General features: G+C 47.6%; 2 protein-coding genes across 6 annotated transcripts in view; one reads left to right on the top strand and one right to left on the bottom strand.

Moving 5' to 3' along the window:
• The window catches only part of LOC119374527 (JNK1/MAPK8-associated membrane protein), a 329,511-nt gene that overhangs the window by 68,475 nt on the left and 233,079 nt on the right, over positions 1 to 27,957 (top strand). The window lies entirely within an intron of this gene.
• Positions 1 to 27,957, bottom strand: part of LOC119373237 (striatin-3) — a 121,632-nt gene that overhangs the window by 24,629 nt on the left and 69,046 nt on the right. Inside the window, exons 6-17 of one of the 5 annotated variants that reach the window (XM_049410784.1) lie at positions 27,235 to 27,363; positions 24,049 to 24,124; positions 23,146 to 23,275; positions 21,520 to 21,669; positions 18,668 to 19,021; positions 14,053 to 14,171; positions 9,052 to 9,110; positions 7,547 to 7,663; positions 6,422 to 6,460; positions 6,257 to 6,304; positions 2,171 to 2,292; positions 1,554 to 1,724 (exon numbers count right to left, since the gene is read on the bottom strand). In XM_049410784.1, the coding sequence (XP_049266741.1) occupies positions 1,554 to 1,724; positions 2,171 to 2,292; positions 6,257 to 6,304; positions 6,422 to 6,460; positions 7,547 to 7,663; positions 9,052 to 9,110; positions 14,053 to 14,171; positions 18,668 to 19,021; positions 21,520 to 21,669; positions 23,146 to 23,275; positions 24,049 to 24,124; positions 27,235 to 27,363 (1,514 nt within the window). The remainder of the gene's footprint in view (positions 1 to 1,553; positions 1,725 to 2,170; positions 2,293 to 6,256; positions 6,305 to 6,421; positions 6,461 to 7,546; positions 7,664 to 9,051; positions 9,111 to 14,052; positions 14,172 to 18,667; positions 19,022 to 21,519; positions 21,670 to 23,145; positions 23,276 to 24,048; positions 24,125 to 27,234; positions 27,364 to 27,957) is intronic. The other 4 variants (XM_037643246.2, XM_049410786.1, XM_049410785.1 and 1 more) reach the window with 4 other exon arrangements.

The following is a 27,957-nucleotide window of genomic DNA, read 5'->3' as shown; positions in this document are numbered from 1 at the left end:
TGGAATCGGAAATAGCATCGTTTCGCGATTGCACCCCTGCGACAAGCGACGGCGATGGATGGCCCTCCGCGACAGCAAATCCTGTCGGCCGTCGCTCAAAACTCGCGTGCATGCAGTTGGGCCTTAAAGGATTGCAGCGATGACATGGACGACGATGTCACGGTAGCACCCGAAGATCGCGACGAGTCCGTGTCGGCCACAGATGCGTTGGACTACTTGAGGAAACTCCGCATATTCATAGAAAAAAGCGGAACAGCGACCGAAGCGGCGGATAAAAATGCGGACGGTCTAGAATCGTTCGTGACGCAGAGTTTGTGCTGCACCCATCAAAAAATGATCACGGACTATTTCAAATAAACGTGCCTTGTCTGACGTTCACGTGTGCATTGTTGTGAGAAACGAGTTCAAGGACGTACCATTGCAAAGGTAGGACGTTTGCGTTACTGAAATTCTATTGTTATGGTAAATTTTTGGGCTTTCACTATAACGACCTTTCAGAATAACGAACATTTTTCCGCGGTCCCCTGAAGTTCGTTATACCGAGATTTCACCGTATATATATAAAAGGCCCAAAGAAAAATAATTCAGAAAAATGCTTCCGAAGCGCGGAATCGAACCAGGGACCTCTTGCTCCGCAGTGAGCGGTGCTAGCCACTACGCCACGAAACGCAGGTCCTCCACGTAGCTAGCGGCGAGCGTTATATACACACCCTTTGCCGCTGGACGGACTCGGAGATGGCCGGCGCTTATAAGCGTTTCTTCATTACCAGCGAGATGGCGCTAGGAGTGCGACGGGCGCACTTAAAAATCGTCGGTGAGCTCGCTCGCTTCTTATATTTGCGCAAGGAGAACCTTGGCCTTCCGCTGTCTGCTCACGCGGTTGTCTCGTGGTGAGGGCAAGAGGTATGTTTCAAGCTTTCAACGTGATGTCCGCGCTCATGTTACGGAGCGCCGCTAAACGAACAAACAGACGATGAGCGCAAACTATCAAGTGTCACAGCTCGACACTTGAAGCACGCTAGTTTCCTTCGCTGCTTCGGCCGCCTTTGCAACAGGTGCGCTGTTCAAACTGAGAGTATCCATTGGCTAGCGTCACTTCATATAGCATTAGTTTCTTGCTATCGCATTCATTGCTTCGCCCTTGCGGCGAAACTGATTTTTTAAAGTTTAAAAACTTGTTGTACCAGCTTATATGCTCCAAGTGTAGTAAATTTAGAACGTAACGTGCTTCACAGGTTATCACTTGCATTCTACCGAAAACCAAATCCTGCTACTATTCAAAGTTGCTTCCACTTCCTTTCAACCAAAAAGAATGACATTTGCACATGCCTTGTTACAATTAGAAAAAACGTTGTGCAGGTTGGTTGGGTCATGACAAATATGCTCGTTTTTCTTTATAATATGTGATATATACTATTCGAATTCGATTCGAAATTATTCGATTAAAATCACTATTCGCTTCGAACCTAAAATTTACTATTCGCACAAGCTTAAACGGTACGCCTCCCAACGGTACGCCTCCCAGCAGTACACCTCCCAGCAGTACATCTTACCTGGGTCTGGGGCGGTGTAGGTGTGGAGCAGGGGCACCTTGCTGTGCGGAGACCAGAGTCGCACCGTGCCGTCACCCGAACAAGACAGGAGCTGCAGCTTGGTCGCGTGCATGGACAGGCCCCACACGGCGTCCGTGTGTCCCCACAGGGTGCCCGACAGGACGCCAGGCTCTGCGCAACAAGAGGGCAATGTCTTGGTGGGCAGCTCTGGGACTGCTGCCAAAACACAGCATACAATTTATGGGCAGCATCTGCCTTATCTTGTACATGGTCTAGTTGACAAAACGTGGATACTTTTTTTTTTTGGTCTCAATGTGTAACGAAAGGCTGCGAAGAAACGTGGAAGCAGTTTTCATTCACAAGCCACCGCACTAGTGTGCTAGCACGGCCATGACTGAAGCAGACTGTGAATGCATTTTTTTATGTTTATGGAAAAATAAGCAATAAAAAAATACCCCATTATACCCTTTTATTCACATTTTGTCTCCTGTATTCTCGCAAGAGAATAAAGCATGCAGTACTTGACTGATTCTTCGCTTGTGTCTAATCTAGATGAAAGAGGAGGAGAGAGAGTAAGCAATAGAAGGGTCCAGAAGGGACAGCCAGAGTGAACTCACCGAAGGAATCGTAGGGGTCGATGGTCGAGCTGGGCACATTCCAGCAGCGGATGGTGTGGTCCAGGCCCCCACTGAAGCACTGCTCTCCCGTCGCACCCATCACCAGGCACAGCACGGGGCCCCTGCACACATGGCACGAGAGACACGTTGACCGACACGGAGGGCACCACGATCTTGCAGTTTGACTGCTCTTTACACACAGCTTCACAGTACGGAGAAACCAGCGCTTAATTTAGGAGAGGAATCTGTCGGGCTGCAACAGCACATGCGGACAGCCCAATAAAGTCACTACAGTAAAAGCTCGTTAATTCGGAAAATCTGTTAATTCGGACACGTCATCTGGTCCCTGTAAATATAAGCATCACTCTATGAGACTGGGTGCTTGTTATTTCGGACAGATTTGACCGCAAATCGGATAATTCGGCGACTTTCGGCCCCCCGGCGAGGCTTGAAAACGAAAAAAGAACAATTCGCAACAAAAGTGAAGCTCAAACGCAGCATTACCATGGACATCAATTATCGACTTGGCTTGGATTGAGACTGGTCGAACGGCTTTTTTTCGCGTGTGGGTTTTGTTGCTTTGTTCCCGTTGGTGTGCTGCATCGTTGATCGCCGATTTATCGAGGAATGTTTCAGTACGGCTCCTTTAGCTTGATCGTTGCTGGTGCTTTTGTGCTGACTTCTCGTGTGACCGCACTCTCCGCCGATGGCAACGCCGGCGAAGTGGCTCAAGTACGAGGCCAAGGACTTCACCACCAAAGTAGAAATTTTGCGTGCTCTGAATAATGGGCTCTCCCGACAAGAAGTGATGAAGAGTGATGAAAGGGGATCCTCGTATCGGCGGCAAAAGAAGCAAGGAACGAGTAACCGTACTTTTAGCCGCCAACGTGACAGGAACAGAGCGCTTGCCGTTTCTCGTTATCGGAAAGGTTCAAAAGCCACGCTGCTTTAAAGGGGCCCTGCAACACTTTTCGAGCATGCTCAAAAAGCGCTGCCGATCGGTAGTCGAGGCTCCAGAGAACACGCGAGCCAAATATTATAGCGATGTGCACGGCCTGGAATTTACAATAAATTCTCAAAGTTAGCTGAAAATCGCTCCCTCTTCTCTCGACAAATGATGTATTAGTCCGCAAAATATGACGCGATTGTCGGCAGTTCCACCATTGGCTGATGTTATAATCACGATAACACCCTCATTATTACTTTCGTTGTTAATTTTGAGTTCAATAAGTAAATAATATGTATGTTTATATTACGTTATCGCGTTAAAAACACCGAACAAACATTAATATTAGCACTTCCGGTCTCACCGACAGCTCGTCCGCTCGCAGTTGCGTGGTTCCGTTTTCTTCGCCATGCGCAGTGCCGAAAATGTGAATATTTCTGTGCTTTTGACCATCGCCGGTTGCCGTTGAGAGTGGCAGCCGTTCGAGTGTTGCCTCGTCAGCTGGGAACTGCATCGTCGGCACGTTTTCACGACCGACCGAGGCAGGGGCGCAGCGTGTCTCCGATAACAATGCTGGCGTCCGATAATGGCGGCGCTTCGGGGTCGTCTGCCAGTGCCATCTTACGAGGCGGTGTATCGGAGTATGGGCCGAAACCGATCTCAGCTGTCATTCGTTCCAAACGAGCGCGCAGGTTTGCTTCCATGGTTGGCAGAGCGATGAAAACACTACGGCGTTCGAGGTGCACACCCAACATTGCCAAACCGACGCGCAGTTTTCAAGCACGCGTGATACACAGTGCGATCAGCTCCACTCGACGAGAACGACGCAAGCCGACCGGATGTGGCGGCACAGGCCACGTGGTTGCGCCCAGATGTCAGAGAGAAAAAAATGAAGAAAAAAACTCCGCCGGCGCTCTTGGGCGGAGCCTCGCTCGTCTGCGCTCCCTCCCTCGAGTCGCTGCCTAGCTCTCCGCGCGCTCGCGGCGTTGAGTTGAGGGAGAAAGCTGCGGAACGTGATCTCTATAATTTGGTAACACCACTTAGACTTGACGGATTCGAAAAATTTTTGCGGCATATGACTCGTGAAGAGTCATACGTCAATAATGAGACTATTCCAATATAACTAAGAAAGGTGTTGCAGGGCCCCTTTAAAGGGACACTAAAGGCAAATATTAAGTCGACGTTGATTGTTGAAATAGCGGTCCAAAAACCTCGGAGTGCTGCTTTTGTGCCAAGGAAGTGCTTATTTTGAAATAAAATCACGTTTTTAGTGGTCCGCATCGCGTTAGCGCGCTTCAAATCTCCCGCCTGAAAATACGACTTTCATACGTCACTGCTGCCGTGCCCAACGTTGCCCGCTTTTACTGCGCGGCCGCCGACACAAGTAGCAGCCGAGCGGAAGTAGCGGGACCCACAGTAGCAACAATGGCGCTGCGGCAAAGACTTGCTCGAATGGGCACATTCAAAGCCTTCACCAAGTTGCGGTTGGTCTCGTAATCCTCAGTACAAAAGGGCAGCGAGCACACACGCAGAGGTTTTGTCTGTTTAGCACACTGGCGCAATGGCATGACACTAAGCCACTTCGAGCATAAGAGTTCATTCCGCGGCACCCAGCGAAAAGACACACCGGTTTCCTTGCTGCAGCACTGGCGTTGTGCACCATTCGGGCATCCGGCAATATCACACGCATGCAGCATTTTGTCGAACTTTCTGTCAGAGCGACTTTCACGAGCGCGCAAAACACGCACGGCAGTACGCGATCCCGAAACTACCACTGAGACGGGCGAGGCGCAGTTCGGCGAAAACGGAACCTTTGAACCACGCGCGCCGTTCCCCATGGCAACGCCACAGAGGTTCTTTTTTTCCATGAATCAAACGGAAACGAACAAACAGCATTTTATTACGTCTTTTGATGCACGGAATGTTCTTTTTTTACTGCTGCTAGTTTGATTACTAGTGATTTATTGTAGGCCGACTTCCATACGTCATCGGGATCACTTTGAAAATGTCCCACTCGTGGCGCTCATAATGTGATACATTTAGCTTAATTTCTCGGTAAGTAGAGCACTGCTGTTGATAATATTGCCGTTTTAGAAGTTGTCATACATTGGGCTTTCACTCTGACATAAATATTTATTTGCCTTTAGTGTCCCTTTAAGAACATCAACAATCTTCCCGTGGATTACCGTACCAACCGAAAAGCGTGGATGACAGGTGAAACTTTTGCGGACACTGCAGACCGCATGCGAGCAGCTGAGCACCTTGAAGGGCTCAGAAAAATTGTGTCCGCGCGAATATCTGCTCGCAAACAGACAAGCATCCGCAATTACTTTGTTAAGTAAAGGTACGTTGAAAAAAACTCGTGCATTTATTGTGTTTATTTCGAACATTCAATAATTTGGACATTTTTTCCGGTCCCTAGAAATCCGAATTAACGAGCTTTTACTGCATAGGTTACATCACAGCACAACAGGATGGCATATCCGGCATTTTGAGACAAAATGCCTCGCACATTTTTTTTTCGCTATGGCACACATTGGTCCTCCACGTTCGATGCCTCGTTTGACAGCACTCCCAAAATAGAGCCACTTTGTTTGCATGTGTCCAATGCTGCAAGGTTGTGGTCTCGTTAAGAGAAGAGCACTTGTAGGGGTGCAGTGCGATGAAACGTTGCCAGTGAATGTGGTGCAGCATTTCAAAAGAGTTCTGGGCAAAAGTTTTCGCTGTAGCTTTAGTACAGTGCAACACTTTTGGATGAGATTTCCGGGGAAACCTCATAACTGGTCGACACAGGAAGCAATACGATATGCACGGGCTTGAATGTGCACCACAATGGGCTTACGTCCTCCGGAGAGCCCTCGAACAATACAATAAATAGGAGCTTGCAGTCGCTCTTCCAGATTAACTAGGAAGAAGTAGCGCACTCATCTCAAATATAATGAGTGACGCACACGTGACTGTTGAAGGCTGGTTTAGAGAACGAGGTTTACTGTGAGAATACGCTGCTGATGCTACGAACGTCTGCCAGAGAAACACTCTGAAGTCTGTTGTTGTCGTTAAGCTGGATGCACACGGGCATGATATGGAGGGAGAGCCTAAGATATGCCCTCGCATACGAAAGAAAAGAACAGTCCACTCACGAATGCGCCCGGAATGTGTAGACTGGTTCCACGTCTAGCGCTGCCGTCCTGCAAACAGAGAAAAAAGAAAAGTAAGGTTGTGTTTGCGCTTTCTCAAGACAACCTAAGCAGCCTATAAGGAACAAAAGCAAGCAATGCGCCTGCATTCATGCAAAAAATGCTTACGTGCTTCTTGCAGGCAGTGATGCGCTATGAGAGAGCAAGCTGAAAGCATCGTTGTACCGAAAGCTCAATGGAGATGCACATGCACTTGAAATCAACATACAAAACGCACATTCTACAGTTGAACATTGTGCACAACCTATCATGGCAAATTCAAAAGTACTGCAACTCTTACACTGGTCACAAAATACAATGCATCCCACTCAGATAGCTTATGCAGTGTTGAAGGACACACACACATCCATCTAAGTAGAGCCTTGAAATGGTGAACTGGCAAGAGGTTGTTCGATGCATTCTACCACGGCAAGACATGCTCGGGTGCCTAACGCAGGCGTAAGGCATGCTGCCTCCGAGCGTGCAGTCACAAGTGGGCCAGCATCGGTAGCTCGGCAATGAGTTTCATAAATATTGCAAGTCTTTAGTCATCTCTGGGACAGATTAGCTCTCTGGAGTCCTAGCGACGTTTGCGAGAAGCTCTCGGGAGACACAAGCGCTCGCTGGCAAAGTTCAGCGCCTCCGACTCAATTTATCAAAGTGGGGAATTTACATGAATCCATTTGTGGCCAGTCCCAAAGCTACACTGAGACGCCTTCAGCTTCATCGAAGGCACGAGCACGATTATTCAGATCTCCAGCGCCACACCGTGTTCAAGAATAGTCATCTCTTCTATCATCAGATCTGCCATTTAAGAAAACCGGGGGTTGCTTTTCCTTCTCATCAATGAATTGTTGACTTTCTGCAACAGGAAATAATTTAATGATTTATATTTTTGAAATATTGAGTAAAGAAACACAATCAAACCAAAAAGGACGACACTTTGAGCAATTCATCATCGACAGTTGCGTAAAAAATTTAAACTGAAAAGAACAAGGAAGAGGTTCCAGCTCCCATACAGGAGCCTAGCTTGCAATGGTCTTAAAATCTTTTTTTTCTCCTCCAAGGCTTTGATTTTTATGGTCAATGTAAGTGTGCTTTACAGAACTTTGCCATAATCATCGCCTACAAGACATGCCTTTGTTGAACCTGAGATGCTATCATCATCACCATAATGTGGCGACCTTTCACGATTACATGGGGGGGTTGCCAACACAGAGCAGCAGAAGAACGACAGTTCTTACTAATACTCACTTTTTGGCGGGCACCGTCTTTTGTAAGTTCCAAAGTTTCAACGTGTGGTCCTCCGATGCCGTAATGAGCACAGACTCGACAGGATGGAATGCCAACGCACGTACGCCGTCAAAATGGCTGCAGCACAACATGGGAAGAGGCAGAGTCATGGAAAAAATTGAACGCACAATGAGGGATTGTCACGTGCAAGGTTTACAGTTCTCACAGGAACACTACTAAGAATGGTACTTTCCTCTGTAAACACAGCGCCAACACTTGGCGATACAAAAATGCGACGGGACAGATCACACACCCCTCGGACTGTATTATCATATCGTTTGTCTTCCACAGGGTGGTCACTGCTTTCTGAAACTCTAACTCTTGATGAATTTTTATAAAACTTGCAGAGTTTATGTATACAGTAGACTCATTAAACGGAACCTGAAGGGACCAGAAAAATGTGTTCCATTTAATCGGAGTTGCATTTACTGAGATAACAGGGGTGGAGAATCTAAGTACGAAAGCAATTATGTTAGATGCAGTTGTTCAGTTTAAGAGATTTGCGTTTGCCGAGAGTCTACTGCATTTGCGTGCCGATTTCAAATACACAATTATTTTTCTACTGCAATATGCAGTTTTTAAAACATGAACATTTGATGTGCCCTGTTGGCTGCAACATCATTTTCTGCCCTAAACTGACAGAGTTTGCGAAGTAAATCAGCATATAACAATAATTTGCAACAACAACTGCATGCAATAAAACAAGAATGGATTTCCTAAACCCGTTTGAGTGTTGCAGTATGCTGAACATTCCCGAGTGAAATCCCAGCTTGGTATCGACTCGCCTTGCTTCATGCACACATGCAGAGATGGGACCAGAATCGGGTATGTATAGACCAATTACGAGACCACTTTGGACATCTTGGTTGCTTGCTCTGCTTTGATCAGCCTTAAATGCACCTTTGCAACCGATTGATTTAGTATAAAATAACTGTAACTAGCATGACAAGCAAAAAGAATGAAATGAGAACACTACCCCCTTCGGCATAACATTTCCGTTTGTCCCATTAGGAACAAAGCATTCAATGGTCACTTATTCTGCTCACATAAAACTCTGAATATAAAGTTCAAAGCAGCATTGAGTTTCAGTCCTGAATAATAGGAACTTCTGTGTGGAACACAGTGTATAGGCCAATTAAGTACCTATGCAGTCTTTCCTATACATTCATTTCCATTTCTGTTTTCCAATCAACCTATCCTAGTCAGTAAAGATGTTGAATTATAAGCAGTCCAAAGAGAAGGGCTTTCAAAGTTAGGGAGTCATGCATGCACTGCCTTTAACTGAGCTCATTCAGCACAGTAGACATCTTTCGACTTAATCAATAAACTGGGGTACGCAACTCTGAGCACATGAAACATTCCTGTTCTTGTTTGAATTTAGGAATCTGCAAAGAAAACAAGGAGGCAACGATGACGGTCAATGACATGCAATCGTCGGCAAATGTGAAAAGAGAAAACCAACTGACCTCCTGAGAGTGTACTTGGCATTCCACGTTTTCCTGAACGACTCCTTCGTGGCTGAAATCTGCAAATAAGGAAACAAAACAGCTTGTACACATTCCTTTATTCCTTTAGTACACATTCCTTTAGCTTACGAGGCTAACGCCCATGCAGTGATGTGATTGACTGAAGCTGTTTTGGAGCAGGTTTTTGGAGCAGCAAAAAGTGCGTTTTGGAGCAGGTAAAAGGGCTTTTGGAGCAGCCAAAAACGCGTTTGGAGCAGGGAAAACGGCTTTTGGATCAGCTAAAAGCTCACTGCCAAGGTGAAAAATGAACAGTGTCAAGCGAAACAGTCAAATAAGGAGGAGCTGTTCTGAAATAAAAAGTTTTGTCCAATGATGGCTGTTTGCATAACACCATTGGATCACCAGGGGCGTAGCCAAGGGGGGGGGGGGGGGTTGGGGGGGGGGTTCAACCCCCCCCCCCCCGAAATTTTTCAGTTTTGCTTGCGTATATAGGCACACACACATACAAACGCACGCACGAACATACATAAAGTATGGTTGAACCCCCCCCGGAAAAAAATTTCTGGCTACGCCCCTGTGGATCACCTAACAGCCCCGTAAGCGTAAACATTAGACAAGGGTGTCAATGCAGGCTGCCATTGGCGTTGCGGTCTTATAATGGCTTAGAGTGGCCAAACTAACAATGCAGGTAGGGTTTATTCCCAACTACAGTAGAATCTCGGTGATACGAATCTGAAGGGGGAACGACAATATTCGTATCGCCCAAAATTTGGTATCATCGAAAGACTAGCAATACCTGTTTTCAAACCACGATATACGCACAAAATATTAATTTCTGTCAAAAGAACTCGCGTATGCCTTTCTGGGACACACGTGAACGGACAAATAAGGGACGGCGCAGCTGGCTGCCGCGAAAGCGCGCGTCAAAGCTTCGCATGAGGCCACTGAAAACTAAGTGAAGTCCGCTCCACCATAGTGACAAGCGAAGATCGACACGGAAGCCGAAAGGCTTCGTGCCAGGAGCGTAGGCAGAAATTTTTGTCTTGGGGGAGGGGGGGGTGGCTCGGCACCTCCTTGATTTGAAGTGGGGGCCGGGCAGGCAGATGTGGTCAAGTGTCATTTTGGGCTCTGTATGCCATAGCAAAAAAAAATTATTTCGGCGGGGGGGGGGGGGGGGGGCCCTCCTGGCTACACCACTGCTTCGTGCCTTTTTCTACGACTATATAGCCTTTAATCTACCGCTGCGTGAGCCGCGTACCTTCGGAGCTCATAATCGCTATCGATGATCGCGTTGATAGCGACCGTGGTTTCGTGCGCGGCGGTTGCGGCAAACGGTAGTTCCGTTTTCAATCCGCCTGCGCTGGCTGCGCACGTGCCTTCAAAACTACGCTCTGCGTCGCCTGTATTGCTATCTATAATCGCATCTGCCGCTGTTTTGTCCGTGGCGTTTGCGGGAAGCAGCGCCACTTGGACTGGGTGGGCGTTGGACGCACGTGCACTTTCGGAGTCCCGTCAGTCTCGTCGTCGCCATACATGACAGTGTCAAGAGCGACTGCGGTTTCGCCCACAGCGGTTATGGCAAACGATAACCACAGTTCTGACAGTGTGCGCACTGGCCGCGCGCGTACTTCCGAAGCTAACAGCATTCTGCTCTCGGCCATCGCTCGACGGATTCGGTACCAAAGTTCGTATCACCCGCCGCGACGCGGAAAAGTGTTCGGAACATCCAAATATCGGCCTATTCGACACAGTGGAATTCGGCTGGGAAATTTCACGAATTCGTATCAGCCGGTTACGTTTACATCAACGCCTCCTAAATTATTGGTTTACTTGGGTTCGCAAAGAGCCTGGATCGGATTGGGTTGCAATTTTTGTCATGTCCAAATACGTCTGATATGCGGGTCTTTGGAGTTTTCAGTACAGCTGCTGAATTTCGATGCGTCTTCGTGGCCTCAATGTGCCTCTTGTGTAGCATGTCGCTTTATCGCTGCAAAACCATGTTGTTATTTCTGCTGTGTAGCTACCCCTAACCGTGGTCAGCCTTAACCGTAGTCAGCTTAACCACGGTTAAGGTTGTCCGTGTGACATGGGTATAACACTCGTTCGAGTAGCGGAACTTAAAAATGGGTGCAAAAATAAGACAGGCGTGGACGTCGCTGTACTAACTGAAACTTTACTTCTATGTTGCTGCGGCGGTGCGGTCACACCAGCTCGCGGCGAGCCGCTCCTTCCAAGGTGCATTTTTGGGGGGGTCACGCCAATTTGCAGCAGTCTGGAGAGGGTTATGTCGGTTATGATTATGTCCCCAGAAAGCGCCGGGCAGCGTGCCGAGAAAAATGATGCACGAACACATTCCTCTTGCGGCACGAAAATTTTGCCGCGCGGCAGCTTTGGAGTGTCGCGTTTTGCCGCCGGCGGTGCGCTGCGCACGTTTCTCCGCTAGTGTGCTTATAGTTTGGCGCAGTTTTGGCGCAAAACAGCTGAGATGTAGCAGGATGTAGCAGCTTTCACTTCTTGGCGCAGTTTGGCGCAATTGGCGCAGCTATCACATCACTGCCCATGACACCACAGTGGGTTGAACATGAAATGAGATTTGTAGCAACTCACACCGAGGTCAAAAGCATTTCAGGTGCCAAGAAGTTAGTACAGTAAAAGCTCGTTAATTCGGATTTCTAGGGACCGGAAAAAATGTCCGAATTAACCGAATGTCCGAATGGTCGAAATAATAAATGCACCAGTTTTTCAACATACATTTACTTAACAAAGTAATCGCGGATGCTTGTCTGTTTGCGAGCAGATATTCGCGTGGACACAATTTTTCTGAGCCCTTCAAGGTGCTCAGCAGCTCGCATGCTGTCTGCAGTGTCCGCAAAACTTTCACCCGTCATCCACGCTTTTCGGTTGGCACAGTAATCCACGGAAAGATTGTTGATGTTCTTAAAGAAGCGTGGCTTTTGAACCTTTCCGATAACGAGAAGCGGCAAGCACTCTATTCCCGTCACGTTGGCGGCTAAAAGTACGGTTACTCGTTCCTTGCTTCTTTTGCCGCCGACACAAGGATCCCCTTTTATCACTCTTCATCACTTCTTGTCGGCAGAGCCCATTATTCAGAGCACGCAAAATTTCTACTTTGGTGGTGAAGTCCTCGGCCTCATACTTGGGCCGCTTCGCTGGCGTTTCCATCGGCGGAGAGTGCGGTCACACGAGAAGTCAGCACAAAAGCACCAGCAACGATCAAGCTAAAGGAGCTGTACTGAAACCACTGAAACGTTCGATAAATCGGCGATCAACGATGCTGCACACCAATGGGAACAAAGCAACGAAACCCACACGCAAAAAAAATGCGTTAAACCAGTCTCAATCCAAGCCAAGTCGATAATTGATGTCCATGGCGATGCTGCGTTTGAGCTTCACTTTTGTTCCGAATTGTTCTTTTTTCGTTTTAGAGCCTCGCCAGTGGCCCGAAAGTCGCCGAATTACCCGATTTGCGGTCAAATCTGTCCGAAATAACGAGCGCCCAGTCTCATAGAGTGATGTGTATATTTACAGGGACCAGATGACGCGTCCGAATTAACCAATTTTCCGAATTAACGTGCTTTTACTGTACACCCAGAAGTGCAGGAGGTGATGCTACAATCACTTGAAAGAGGAAACTGAACGGCTACAGTGGAATCTTGGCGATACGAACTCTGCCGATACGAATTTCAGTCTAATATGATCGAAAATTCCCTGGCTGAATTCCACTGTGTCCGATGGGCCAGAATATGAATGTTCTGAACACCTTTCCGCATAGCAACGCGTGATGCGAACTTTGGTACCGAAGCCATCGGGAAACGACCGAGAGCAGCGTACTCCGGATGCTTCGGAAGTCTTGCCTGTGGCCAGTACACACACACACCACCAGAACTGTGGTTGTTTGCCACAACTGCTGTAGATGAAGCAGCGGTCACTATCAACGCAATCATGTGGTGACGACGAACTCCAAAAAACGCACGCGCATCCAACACTCGGATTCAAAGCGATGCTGCTTTCTGCAACCGTGGCAGACGCGATCATGGATAGTGACGGCGCAGTTTTGAAGGCACTTGCGCAACCCGTGCACACGGATTGAAAACTAAACTACCATTTGTCACAACCACCACGTACGCCGTTGATGCCGCGGTCACTATCGTCGAGATCATCGACAGTGACTACGCAGCTCCTAAGGTGTGCAGCTAACGCAGCGGCAGAATACAGGCAATAAAGTCGTAAAAAGGCCTGAAGTGTTCCAGCATTCCCGTCTTTCGCTTACGACTATGCTGAAGCGGACCTTTAGCACTTAATTTTCAATTGGCCTCAAGCGAAGCTTTGACGCGCACGTTCGCGGCAGCCAGCTGCGTCATCCCTAACTGCTTCGTTTGCATTTGTCCCAGAAAGACATACACTAGTCCTTTCGATGGAAATAAATGCTTTGTGCCCATAATATCGTGGTTTCAAAACAGATTTTGCTAGTATTTTTCACGATACGAAACTTTGGGTGATATGAATATTTTCGCTCCCTTATATCACCAAGATTCTACTGTAGATACTAAAGATTTCTTGTATACCTAATGCATTAAGAGGGGACACGGCTCTTTAAAACTTCGATTCTTGGTTGATTTTGACAAAACTTGCCAAGTTTATGCATATTTGTGTGCTGATATACAGTTTTTAAAACAAAATATTTCACGTGCTTCCTCCTGGCCCTCCCCCTTTTCTTGAGGCACAAGCCTATGTGTGCAAGGCTCAATTTCACCAGTTCTATTCATTAGAGACAAGCAAAGAAACATTTAGCCCCTGCACTTTACATACCAAAAATCACAATAAAATATGAGGCACAGAGTAGTAGGTGACTCCCGAGTAATTAATTGTGACCGCCCGAGATTTCGCCCCTGTCAGAATGTGGCTGCCAAGTCCAGGAATGAAATCGACCAAGCTTACTATCCACTTAAAAACGAACAAAACAAAAGTTGCACTGCTCACGTCGTAACTGGACTCTGCCTCGTTGTTGACTGTAAGGCCCGCCAGCTCCCCCAGGCCCAATGTTGAATCGATGGTGTCCTCGTCCACGCCCGGTGCCCCCATCAGTGGCCTCCGTGGACCTGCAGTGCAAGAGAACAGGAGAGGCTCAGAGGCCAATAACGGCAACAAAAGTTCATATCGTCTGCATTCGTTGTAAATGAGCAGTACATAACCCTGAAGAACCTTGGAAACATTTCAGGGTTTGTACTATATACTATCGGCATCAAATGAGATGTGAACGGTGGAGCGCATGGCTCAAGCATTAGGGACATTATATAGTGCACGCCATCCAATCATCACCATTGACAGGCACGCAGATCCGGTTTGGTAGCACTGCATGGTACCCTTATAGTGCAATATTTTCCCATCTGTTATAGTTTTAATATTCGAAAGGAAGAAAATGAGAATAAAACGGTAGCTAAAATACTTCAGTTGATGGCGAATATACAGCAGAGTTCACCAAAACCTTGAGAGCCATCGGCACCAAATGAAACGTGGGCAGCGGTGCACATGGTGCAGTTTGCACCCTCATGATTAGATACAGATACGCTCACACAGTTTGTTGCTCGTGCACCACATTCATGCTTTCAATCGCACTGTGCTGCAAAACTTGATATGCGGACCCGTCAATGGTGATGACTAGGCAGCACACAAAACCGTTGCTAATGCTTGGGCCATGCGCTCCGCTGTTCGTGCTTTATTTGACGCCGATAGTACTTGCATAATCTTCTTCTTAGCAGCCTTTAAACAGTACCTAAGCAGATGTGTGCACGTGATGGCTGTCAGTATGAGGTGTGACGCGGCCAATTGCCTCGAAGATGTTTGGAAGCTTCCTTTCCTCGGAGGACTTTCCTAGGAGACATGCATCTCACATCATGCCTTTGTCCTCATCCTGCCCTTCACAAGGTTTCATATGGCAAAGGGATAATAAACAGTCGAACCCGTTTATAACGAACTCGAAAGTGTCGCGAAAAGTGGTCGTTATATCAGTAGTTCGTTGTATATGGACTCGCCCTTAAAAACGTGCGCTTAGCGGCCAAGCCGTTTTTTTTTTTGTGCACTTTTGTTAAAGTGCTAACAGCCCCTTCGGTGACAAGCTAAGCCTTTTCGTGTCATGAAGCGACGCCCGCTGCGTGCTCACGAGTGAATTAACCGCCTTTGCAATGAGCCGACACCGTTTCACCGAAGCGCGGTACCGCGACGTGGAGCCGATCATCCCTGGCTAGTTGCGTACAGCACGTCGTCTACTCGGGTCGCGGAGTCACTGCCGGGCCGCTTGCTGTACGCCGTATGCGCGCGTTTGTACGTTCTTCATGCTTGCTTCACTCCGGACCGTGCACGGGTGCGGCGACTAGCCTCTTCGTTCAACGCGGCGAAAACAAGTATTTTCCAAGCAATGCGCACTCTACGTCTCCGTGATGCTCTCGCGGCCCAGCACGACGATGCGCGGCGCACTTGAGTTGTCACCTAGCCAAACATGCCGTATACGCTCGCTGTCAGTGCATGGACGTTTCTCGGTGCCCGCGCCGCTCAACAACAGCGAGCTAATTTCGTTTCTACAAAGCGACGCGCACTTTAAAGCGGTCTCGCACGACGCGGCGGCGGCGAACTTGCGAACGGCAGCATGGCTAAGCATGGCGCGCTCGTACCGCCGTCAATCCGCAGTGTACGGCGTAGTACGCCACACACGCAGCCGAGCAGATATCTACAGATGACTGTGATAAGGTTGTCGGCTACAAGGCATAATGGCACGTTCATCGACGGCCGCCACCTCGCCTTCGCTCTTTTCTGATGCTTATCCGCGAAGGCATCGCCGCAATCGCGTGGAAATCGTTATCACCGATCGACCGGTCTCTGCCGTTACCGGAAAGACGGACGACTTTTCGCGGCACATTGTGGCGTCGACGAGTTCAGGGACGCAGTGAACCTTTTTGCGATGGAAAGTTACCGCGGTTATCACTTCAATTGCATTTATGCCTTCTTGTGTTCCAAGGCATTGTTTGGTTCATCGCAGGCGGTCGTAGCTGCAGAGAACGGCGTCAGGAAAGGTTACTGTGCGAAAGCTGACCGCAAGGCTTCATGATGCCTACTATTTTTTTCCCCCACTGCCATTCTACCACTGAAGAAATGCCCGAAAAGTGAGCGACCTCGCTCGCAGCGTCCGAAATCTGCGTGCGGTGCTCGCCGATCTGGGTATCTTAGTCGCGAGTAAACTGGAGCGGGGCACGCGCGAGCGCGCGCCCCTGTCACGCTTTATAAGGCATATTTTAACTTTTTTTCGCTTCGTATGCACCATATTTTTACCGCGACTGTGTCTGAAGTGTTCGTTGTAAAAGTAGGAGGCTTTGAAAAATGTTCGCTATATCTGGAAGCAGCTTCAATGGTTAGCATATGAAAATCGTAAGTGCACCCAAATATGGTCGTTATAACCGATAGATCGTTATATGTGGGATCGTTATAAGTGGGCTCGACTGTACATATATATTAGGGGTGTGCGAATATTAAAAAATTTCGAATAACGAATTGAATAGCGTTCTACGCATATCCAATATGTGAAATACTTATAGAATAATTAGCACCGATGGGAAAACCCCAAAGGAACAAGACGTTGGAAGAGCGGAGGATCATTTTTGTGGTTTTAATTAGTGAATTACCAAGATGCATGCAGTTCAACAGTCTCGGCCAACTGTCTATTCTTCAAGGTTTTACGGGACTACCAAAGCTTCACTCATCACCAGATGGAGAAATTTTAGCTCTAAACGCCTGTGTCTCCGAAGCGAATGTGTTCTCAATCCACTAACATTTTCCTAAGATTCATTATGTTCATTCATGAAACATTATTTAGGTCCCAGTGTAATGTAAAAGCTGGTGATGAAGTACCATCTCAAATACTCTGCTGTATACATCCTACAGTTAAAAAGTACCTCGTAGGCTCTTGCCGCTACTGTATAGTAAGAGCTTAGCTCAGTTTACATAACTCGGGTATATTTTTGTCGGTTAAATGTAACGGTAATGTTACTGTGTTAACATTTGTGAATATTTGTTTGAAATAAAAGCTTGTAGAATTCTAGACCTGTCTTTGAAAAATGTTGTCTGACTATTCGAAAACTATTACATCAGTATTCCATTCGTTATGATCACTATTCGATTCGGTTGTAAATTTCACTATTCGCACACCCCTAATATATATATATATATAAACAAAAATGCAGGTTTTGCCAACATGGCGGTAGATATCGCCTAATTTCGAGGCTCCCTTTGGTGAAGTTTAGCACAATTTACATGACCTTATCAGGATGATGCAGCCATTAGGCACTGTTTGGTGCAGGTGTAATCACTGTCAATCACTGAAGTGCCAATGAAAAATGGTACGGATCAGCAGCATCCTTTCTCCCGTTTTCCTTCAGCACTTCAACAGCTCATGACTAAAGAACACAGCAATGGACAGCCTTTGCATACTCATGCAGTGAGCATGACACTTCTTCCTCCAGTAACGGCAGGAGGATTGGTGCATTCCACTAAACAATGCTCTTAAACCAGAATTTTAAACATGTTCTCAACAGACACATAAGATTCAAGCTCTAAATAAAAGCAATAAAGCATGTCTGGAAGTTTACCGTGTCTTATCAATCAGGAAAAGTTCCTGTTGCCTGTTTGAAACGTAAAAGCAAAACAAGGTGCCTGAAATCTTGCACTCCTGGCTAGGTTGCCAGCATCTAAGCGCCACGTGGCCCTATGCCAGCCTTATGACGTTAATACAGCCGCAAGAGAACACTTCAATCTGTACTTCAACTGCAGCACAGTGCCACAGGCACCACAGCACAATGTATGCAAAACCTGCTTCCAAACTTTTACGTTTGTTGTTGAGGTCAGAAAACTTGTAGTTTTACAAATTACATGCGCTAAAATTTCTTTACCCATTTAGTGTAATGCACTGCCTTAAAAAAACAGCACCCGCCTCGTAGCATTCTTCACATCACCGTTTCTTCCCAAAGAACTTCCAGGGCACTGCTGTTAGTGAGTTTCCGTTAGCCACTCCCACCAGAGGAAGCTGTTGAGCATGGCGGAAAGAAAAAAAACTAGGAGGGAGCGTCACATGACAACCTTGAGGCCTAGTCGTGAAGAATTTAAGGGAGAAATAGGCCTTGGTCACGCAATAGGCACATGCTACTATTGGTCTGTTGCAGGAGCCCAATCCCACCCAGGGAGCACCGCACACCAGTCGGGAGAGATGGAGTCAGAGGAGGTTGGCTTGCTGAGGCTGTCAAAGACTCTACAGGTGCAAACGACGGCCCCGACACCCGGTGTGCAGCAGTGCTAGAGGGGAGACACGATGCGTAAGAACGAATGGTGCTTACACTGCTGTGTACCAGGTGTCACGACAGTCAAGTGCACATGGAGCGTCGGTTGAGATCAATGTAGTGTGTGACCAACGCTTGCTCGCGAGGAGATATCAGTGGCGTCCCGTGTTCGATGCCAGTGAGTCCACTACCTCCATTCTAGTTCACTGCAATATGACACTCCCTCCTAGTTCTTTTTCCTTCCTCCACGCCGCCGAGGACCCAGCGAGACCTACCGGCATCGTCGGCCTCTTCCAAAAAGGCGGTGTAACTGGCGAGGCGCGAAGCGATGGGCTGCCGACCCAACTGGCCGTTGAGGACGACGTCGCCCGATGCCGCCATACCGAAGGTCGCGGACGAAGGGGAGGTGGAGGAGGGGTTCTGGGAGGCCGAGGTGGGAGACGAGGAGGACGGCACCGCAGGAGGCGGGGCCGAGGGGGCCGAAAAGGCCGGAATGCGGGGCGGTGGGTTGGTCGCGAAGGAAAAGGCGGGGTTGCCCCCCGGCCCGCCCTCGTCGGCGGAAGCGGCGGCAGCCGTGCCGGGCGTCGACAGTGAAGCCAGCATTGCTTGCAAGGCAGACCGCTTGGGTCCTAGGGTGGCAGCGGAGAGGAGGGAAAGGAGTGCAAGGAGGAGGAGGAGGGTGGGAGAGAGAGAAAAACATGCAAGAAGCACAAGGTCATGCAGGCTATCTCTCTCGCAAAACTATTGCGAGCGAAAACGGGCAAACCCAAAATGAAAAGCATTCAAATATACCATGCAGTGCACGCTAAACAATTAAATGCCTTCTTTCGCGACAATTCCTACGCGTTGTGAAAAGTACATGCAACATTCGGCTGCAACAGAGCGAGCAATTGAGACATGTGGCCTACGCCAGTAAAAAAAAAAACTTTGCAACAGTGTTGTTACTTGCTACAAGCAGAGCAGGCCAAATAAGGCAATCAAAAACAGTCTCAATTGCATCTCCCTAGTGTGGCAGAACATTTTTCTCTTCATTCTAACGGTCTCAAAAAAAAAAGTTTAGACATAGGCACTCTGCAGACTAAACTTGATATACCAATAATGCAATGCCCAGAAGGTGCAGCAGTCTCCTGACAAGTGCTATGTGGGCCCACCTGGGAACTCAACATCAACATCAAGCATGCTTAGCAAACACTCCTTGCAGCCGGCAAGATGCAATGCTATTCAGCAGGCATGGCAAGCGCAGGTATCCCTTAAGCACTACTATAGTCACCTACACATTGGTGTAATGGGCAAGCCACACTGCGCAAATCGGCAATTACAGCACGACCTTTGTCAGAACAATCGAAGCCACTTTGCACGCGACTAGTAAACTGCTGGACGTGCAGCTGACGGCCCCGTTACAATGACACTGCTCGGAAGGTCGTGCCTCCATCCCCATGCTAAGAAGTTTTTCTTTACATGGGCCACGAACGTGCCATGACAACCAAACATTACAATCACCGACTTTCACAGTGGCTTTGATTCTTCTGACAATGCCTCGCGAGATGTGGCGGCATGCACCTAGAGCGAATGTGCAAGCGTTCGCAATATTTGTAAAACCATAAGCAACTTTGATAGTGCAGAATCAAGAGGCTACAACACTAGTGGCTGCAATAGGTGCAGTACATAAGCGATTAAGAATGGGTGCAGCAAAGCAACGCAACATGCAGCAGTGTAGGTCTAGTGCACGCTAGTTCCAAGTTCAATCGCAGCCACTCGTGTAACGCTGACGGGTCGATGCCGCCCACAAAACGAAGTTTCACACTACGCGACAATATATACTTCAAGCCATTTCCAGCTTTTGCAGTTCGCTGTACTATTTCCACCACATGCTTATACTCTGGGCCACCACAAACAATGCCAAGCTAAGTTTCTGTGCCAGCTCTCAATCCAAATTCAGAAAACATCAGCATTCGGCAACCGAGCAGTGAAAATTCCAAATTCTAAGGGTGAGCCAAGAATGCCGATACTAAACCAATCTGAAACGAATGGGCTCTTGAATATGACTGCCCATCTTTATACACGAGCAGCCATCAATTCTGGCAATCCCAAGAACTCTACCTCAACAATGTGTGCTTTATTGTAAAACAAGCTCGGTAGCAAATGCAACAGGAACACTGTGGCGGCTTGATTACCTTGGCATAGTTTGGGGCTTGTTTTGCAAAATGTAAGTGCACTGGTACGCGGTGCATGTGTTTCAGCATCGCAGAATGTTATTCAGATGCAAGTCAGTGTTGTAAGCATAGAGGCCACAGTACGTACATGCAAAGCAACATTCCTTTGATCTGGTAAGGGAGGACAGAGGGGTTGAAGAGGAAAGAACAAAGGAAGTGTACAAAGACGAAGCGAAACATAGATTTTTGGAACGAGCTGCTCCTTCCAGAAACTGAACCTCGACACTTAGGAACGTTTGGATGTTGAGAACGGCTAACAAAGCGCATCTTAAAGCGAAAGATGAAACTTTGACCTTGATACCAAAAACTACTCTGACATTCGCCTTGGTATGTGCCCTCTCAGGGTCCCCTATGACAAGGCAAGAAATGAATAGAATGGTATCACTGGGATACAAGGTGAAGTAGCATTGGCAAAAGCAGATGCATGGTAGGTATGGATACTTAGCATATGAAAAGAATGAAGTTCTGCCTCGATAAGCCAATGATGGCAATATCACAACCGACCACTAAGATTTGCCTATTTGGTGTATCAATCATGTACTGCGACTTCTTTTCCACTGACTCATCTTGCACCAAACTGCAAAAATTTCACAGATGCAGGTAGAGAATGTCTCTTGGAAAGAAGAGAAGATGTAAGTTGAGGACAAGAATATTAACATATTCCAAAAGAAGAAAAAGAAGGAAGTCCTAGAAAACGCTAAAAAGAGCCGATGCAACTAGTACAGCAGGCAAGGCTGCTGAAAATGGCAACTTGCAGCAGACACATGAAAACCACCACCATGGAACTTGAAGGAAAGAGACGTACGAGATGCACAGTGGTGAGGAAGAGATGAAAAGAGGTCTTTGACGGGGTGTTATGGAAAAGAGTGCCAACGGCGACACGTGGCGGAGGCCCGGGAGTCGAGCCGACTTACTCTGCGACGAGGCGGGTGCGGTCACGCCCTTGCGACCTCGGCGCTCTCGCCGGTACTCCTCGACCAGCTGGTTAATGAGCTGCGGATCGGCACCCCACCGCTGCGCCATTTCTTCCTCATCCTCCTCGTCGTCGTCCACGGCACAACCGTCTGGAGGCACCCCTCCCATCAGGGCCCGCACAAAGCAACACGCACGCAAACCAACACACCAGCACACGATGCTGGGCACCTTGTCTAGGACCATTTCTTTCCCAATGCTAACTGGCTAAGCAGCCAGTGGCCACCCTAACGTCCCCATCTTTTGCCCGTTTGTGCAATTTTGTGACATACTGAATCTGAATTCTTGAATACGGGCAGGATGCTCGGGAAGGAGAAACTATTTTGGACATTGTGCGTGGCCATCTGGCAAAACCCCATGAGCATGTGAGAACCCCGTGAGAAAATTTATGGCTACACTGAACAACAATAGCCAGAACACTTCATACATTGATGGGGCAACACCCCAAGAAGTTGGCTTTCTCTCACAAAGGGTTGGTTTTCTTTCTCACGAAGGGGTCTTTCCTGCATGCATTTTGGGAGCGCAGGCAGCGTGATTAGAATGGTGCCTTGTGGAGCATGTAGAAACTACCGCTTGCCATCACACGCTTTCTCCCACTACTGCCTGCCGTTGCCCCTGTCGGCGGCAGGCCCGTTGCACAGGGTCGCCATTCACTTCTCCCCTCCCTTTGTTAACGCGATGGCTGCCGTAAAACGGAAGAACCCGCTGTTCACACAGCTGGCATTAATAAACACTGCCAAACATGGAGACAAGGCTGACGCTACTGCGTAGAGCCTCTAAACAAGTGTGCTGAGTATGACATTAAAAAACAAGGCTGGCACTAGGGTAAAGGCTTCTGGCACCTGACGAGTATGTACAGCTTGCATATGAAGATGGTAATTCGCTGTTTGCACTGCTATCGTATTTTCTCACGTATAACCCACCCCTGCACACAACCCCCATCCGTAACTATATACTGCAAAAAAAAAAAAAAAATCAAGCTGTATTGCCATGAAGCAGCCTTTCCTGCGTTATCATGAAGCAGTGCCGTGAAGCCAACCGGCACACCAAAATTCGCACAGAAGGTATGGTCAATTCTTTAAAAGTTATATGTAGAATTATATGATAACTCAAACTAATTCCAGTTTCTTTGTTTTTTTTGTTTGCAAGTTCAATATATGCGGGCTTGACTGTACCATGCAAATACACTTTAACGTCATTTTGTTTACTAGTATGAATCAACTCATTGACTCCATGATCCTTCTACAACAGATACAAAATGTCTGTGCTCGATCCACACAGTAAATTTGTGTTACTATATTCAAAAGACCTCGATGTACACCCTCTCCTACTTAGGCTTACTGACTGCGGCAATGCATAAAATTTGCAAATATATACAAAAACCTACAATCATAGAATGCTTCAAAGAGATATACGTATCCCCATGCTCCTGAAACTCATTGGCACAACATAGAAACTACGATCGACCGAAGCGGTAATTCACATAATTACAAAGACGATACGAGCTCTTCAGCAGTGGGAAAGGGATTGAGGATCGAGTGCAGAAGCGAGGCAGCAAGCGAGCTCACCCCACTCGGAACCATCGCCCTGGTTGCGGCCACCTTCCCGGCCTTCTGTAGAGTCTGGCCCCAGGAAGTCAAACTCAGTTAGCACATTTTCCGTGTCGGCCTCCCCTAGCTCGTCCCCAGATCCTAGAACCTGTGGACAGAGATGGCAGATGGTTCAGTGACAATTAGTATCATTTGTGGAATAAACACCAACATCTTTTTGCAAAGATGAAACTCGACAGAGACACCGCGATTCTTGTGGCAATGCCTTGCACTTGATTCTGCGAGCGTGCGCGTATTCTCGTTCATTTCGCCGCTGCGTTCCGTTATACGGCACTTATAGACTCAGCGGTTGATGCTCGCGTGTTCAGGTTAAAAAAATGGCCGCCTGTACGTAGACATTCAGGCTTCAAGGAATACGAGATGGCACGCTGGCTGAAAAGGCGAATGTATTTCATGCATTGCAAGAGCTCAATGAAGGGAGCTGCGTCCTAGGAAGCACTGGAATTAAAGAGTGCTTTAAAGGTATCATGCGTACACACTGGTCTCACGCAGTCAATCCTTGAAGGCACAGGGATGTTCCAATGAAATAACCCCAGGTGACATATCACCAAGAATGCCCGCTTCATTCAGAATACGATTTTTTTCCCCACTAAGGTGCATTATGACAGCATCTATGTGCAATCACCATGCTTAGGTGTGATATAACCGAACAATTAAAGTATCGCACACAAAGAACTTACAAAAGTGCTGGCAAGGGGCACGGCCTAATGTGTCACCTAGAATGATTTGCACTGCAGCGACACAGTTCACCACATTACAGTTTTACGACACCACTCGTTAGTGCCTCGAAACGTCCTGGAGCAGTATAGCTCTCGCTTCAGTTGGCACGCCAAAGTTCACCAGAATGCAAATGGTACGCACCTTTGATTTTATTCGCCTGTTGTCCATTCGTTCCTCTGCCTCGTCGTCTGCAGACACCGCATCCTCCATTTCGTCACTGCATGACATCAGGGGCATCACGAGTGCCATTAGAGGCTCCACTCAATTGTGTGCGTGCGCACGTACGCATAAGCATGCGCTTGGAGACACCGAGTCCACCGACATGAAAGATCCGACTGCGAAGCTTGCATCAATTGAAAGCAAGGCAGCTTTTAGCAAACTTTTTTTTTTCTCTTGTTCTTCCCAAAGGGAACACAGATTGTGCTCCTAGCAAGGAAACGAAGCCAAGTGTTATCGCAACACTTTCTGATCTAATAACTGTTGGGGCTTAACGTCCCAAAACCACGATATGATTATGAAGGACTCCATAGTGGAGGACTCCGAAAATTTGGACCCCCTGGGGTTCTTTAACGGGCATCTAAATCTAAGCACACGGGCCTCTAGAAATTCGCCTCCACCAAAGTGCGACCGCCACGGCCGGGATTGAACCCGCGACCTTTGGATCGGCAGCAGAGCATCGTAACCACTGTACCACCGAGGTGGACGCAATGCTCGTGTTTTCGTATTCATCCCTTTCCTGTCCTGGTCTTTAGTGCTCTTTCTTACAATACGGTAATCGAGAGTGGCCCACACACACCCCTATGCCCACACCGACTGTTGACATGCTCTGCAAGCACAAAAGAAAGAAAAAAGGTCAACCGGACAGAGCGCACTGTCCTGTCTATCTTTTTCTTTTGCACGACATGTCAATAGTTCAATGTGAACCAACAAGTCGGCAAGAAAGTTTTACTGCCCAGAATACACTGAATGTTGAAAGTCGCAAAACAGCCCGTTTGCTTCTTCAGCATATGTTACAAATCCAGGAGCACAGAAGTCGCAGCCCGTGCTGGCAATTTCTTTTTTAAAACGGCAGGATACAAAGCTTGTTCTGAAAGTAACTTCAAGAGCACTTACCTAAAGATATAAATTTAAAAATTAAACCTACAAACGAATGCCTTGACCTTCGTGGCAGTGGCAACAAAACATGAACCGCCGACCAGTATTAACTTTCAATCCTCATTACTTGCTTCTGACACACTTCGGGGTCTACGTGAGAGATGTTCAGGCGTTTGATTTCTGAAGAAATCAAATGCCCGACATTTCACGTAGACCCCCACGCGTGCTGGTTCCAAGTATCGCTGTAGCGGTGAAAGAGCAAGGCATCCACCAGTGGGATCATCTCTTGGTGAAGAGGCGCGAGCGCTGATCGCGAGCTGTGGTTGCAGAGCCTGCTTGTTTCTCGCTGGACCTGCGGTCTACCTGCTACCAGAAGTCATTAATAAACCCCCTTGCATCGCCTTATAATAATTGTTGGGGTTTAACGTCCCAAAACCACAATATCGTTACGAGAGACGCCGTAGTGGAGGGCTCCGGAAATTTCGACTACTTGGGGTTCTTTAACGTGCACTCCAAATACTCGACTAGTGCCGACTCCAAATACTCGACTAGTGTACCACGATGCCGCATTTAAAAGAATAGTTATTACATGTGCAGAGAGACGGACGGAAATCGGGCCGCATCGCGGTCGTTCGGATATAGTTCGGAGTTCCTGAAACGTGCGTGCGAGACTGGCGCAAACAGAAGCAGAAGATGTTTTACAGCAAAGCTTCACGAAAAAGTTTCTGTGGACAAAAGCAGGGCCGGTTTCCCGAAATCGAAGAGCGTTGACAGCGATAAGGAGTTGTCCGACAGCGACGAGGACTGATCCATTACGCGACTCGTATCGCCGCCATAGTGGTGACATTTTAGCGGCAAGGCCCGCTTTTTGACTTTGTGTTTTACTTTTTTGAAACTTTAGTTCTTTAAAACCCAAATGCTTGTTCTTCTGAATGTGCGAAGTTTGACTCCTACGGACTTTTTCTGTTCTTTTCTCACTAAAAATGGGTGCGCGTTACAATCGATGTATTACTTTTTTTTTTTTTTTGGTCGCGGAAAACGGGTGCGCGTTACAATCGAGGGCGCGGTAGAATCGAGTAAATAAGGTATTGTCCCTTGCCTGGGCACGCACAGATTAGTATTTGTGCCTACTTTCTTTTCCGCCACTGGGTGCCTTTTCCAGTTGTTAGTCGGCAATCGCATTGTCCCGACTTCTCTCGTGTACGCGTTTGCTCGGCCACAGTCTTTTAGCATCAATCCTTACCGACTAGCCCAACTTTTGGCCACTCTAACCTGGTACACAGCAATCGTGGAGAAAGATCTCAGAAGGCACATTCACTATGTGATACGTACAAGTGCCAATGCCACTGGGGGAGAAGCTTCGAGCCCCTAGAATTGGCCAATTAGAATGGAGCTAAAGCCTGCAGAGCTATGAAACCTGCGAATTAGGTGAGTGCACTCTTGTACTTTCCAGACTTCAACATAACCGATCAACCGCCACCACGGTTTCCCTGAACACTTCATAAATCACCGCAAAAGGAAATATGGTAAAGCCCAAAAGAACTTTTCTCGTAACATCACCGACTATACAACGGCTCTTCCGCCAGAAAGGGGAGAGTGTCGTGTCCAAACTGATCAAGCAGACCCATTCCAACCCTTTTTTCACACAACATCGAGCTCCGAAAGTCACGAAAGTTTAAGGATGGCCAACACGCATCCAGCAACTTAATGTTGTGGAAGACAAAGCTCTAAAAGCAGCTTTTCCAAAATCCAAATACTTTTTTTTCAAAGGCTGCTAAGGTCTTGAAGGACTAAGGTGCCCTCTTGAGCCTGACAGCTTCAAAACAAAACATCGCCTTCAGTAATAAGCAAAATTTTTTTATTGCGTACGAAATGAAAGAAAAAAAAAATGTACATAAAATAGGCATTGTGAGAAAACTGCCATAGATTATCACAAGCGAGGGCTTTGTGAACTTTGCGAGTCCGAAAAATTGGACGCTGAAGAAATTCAGCAACTAAAATTTCAAACATTCTTACACAGTAACTCTACAGGGCTTCCGGCATGCTGCGAGGACATCAAAATTTTCCGGCGTGCCCGAAAAACAGGGCGTCCCCCCCCCCCCCAAAAAACGGCAGTTGACTGCACTTTCAAGTTCACAATCGCGCAATAAGAACGCTGCCTAGTGTCTGTCCTTTGGTCTTCAAGAATTTCCAATCACACGATTCAGCCTCTGTCTTCTGGTGCAGCCTCACCTAAAATTGTCTTCATCGTCCTCTATGTCCACGTTTTCCGTGGCCAGGAAGTCGAATGTCGCCAAGACTGAGGCTTCCGTGTCAAGTAGCGCATTCTCGGCCACGTTGACTATCTTCTTGCCCGGTACCCTGGAACATGGGGAAAATAAAGAGGGACAAAATACAATTAGATAAATGTGCAACCTTAAGTGCAACCTTTATGTGATCATACGAAGTAAAAGAGAAAGCGTTTATCGCAAGGCTCAGACTAGCCACTGATAGCGCCAGACCAAAAAAAAAAAAAAAAAGTCTGTACGCGTTGTGCAATAACGACACCAAAGGAATGCACAGTGTCATCGATTCATCATCACTCAATGTGGAATTTGGATACAGCTCAGACCACTTATAACGTAACCGCTTACAGTGTAGTACCGGCTATAATGCGGTTTTTTCTGACTCCCATTTACCCTCCCATAGAACTCCATGTATACGCATACCTCTTATTGTGCAGTCCCCCGACATGAAAGACCGGTTATAATGCGGCTGCCAGAACGTTCTCAGAGATGCGAGGGAGCGAGCGTGCTTCTCAGCGGAGATGCACCGGCGGGGGAGAGAGCGGCAACGGCGTTACGAAGAGGGGACGCGGAACGAACGAACAAGGTGCAGGGGGGAGAAAAAAAAATTGGCCGCATATCTGCGTGCTTCGCTGCAAATGTCGTCTGAAGACGATAGAAGAGGCGCTGC

Source organism: Rhipicephalus sanguineus, chromosome 11, assembly GCF_013339695.2.
Source record: "Rhipicephalus sanguineus isolate Rsan-2018 chromosome 11, BIME_Rsan_1.4, whole genome shotgun sequence".
NCBI lineage: Eukaryota > Metazoa > Arthropoda > Arachnida > Ixodida > Ixodidae > Rhipicephalus > Rhipicephalus sanguineus.
Note: the sequence above shows the minus strand (reverse complement) of the source record. Positions and strands in the feature narration are given on the sequence as shown.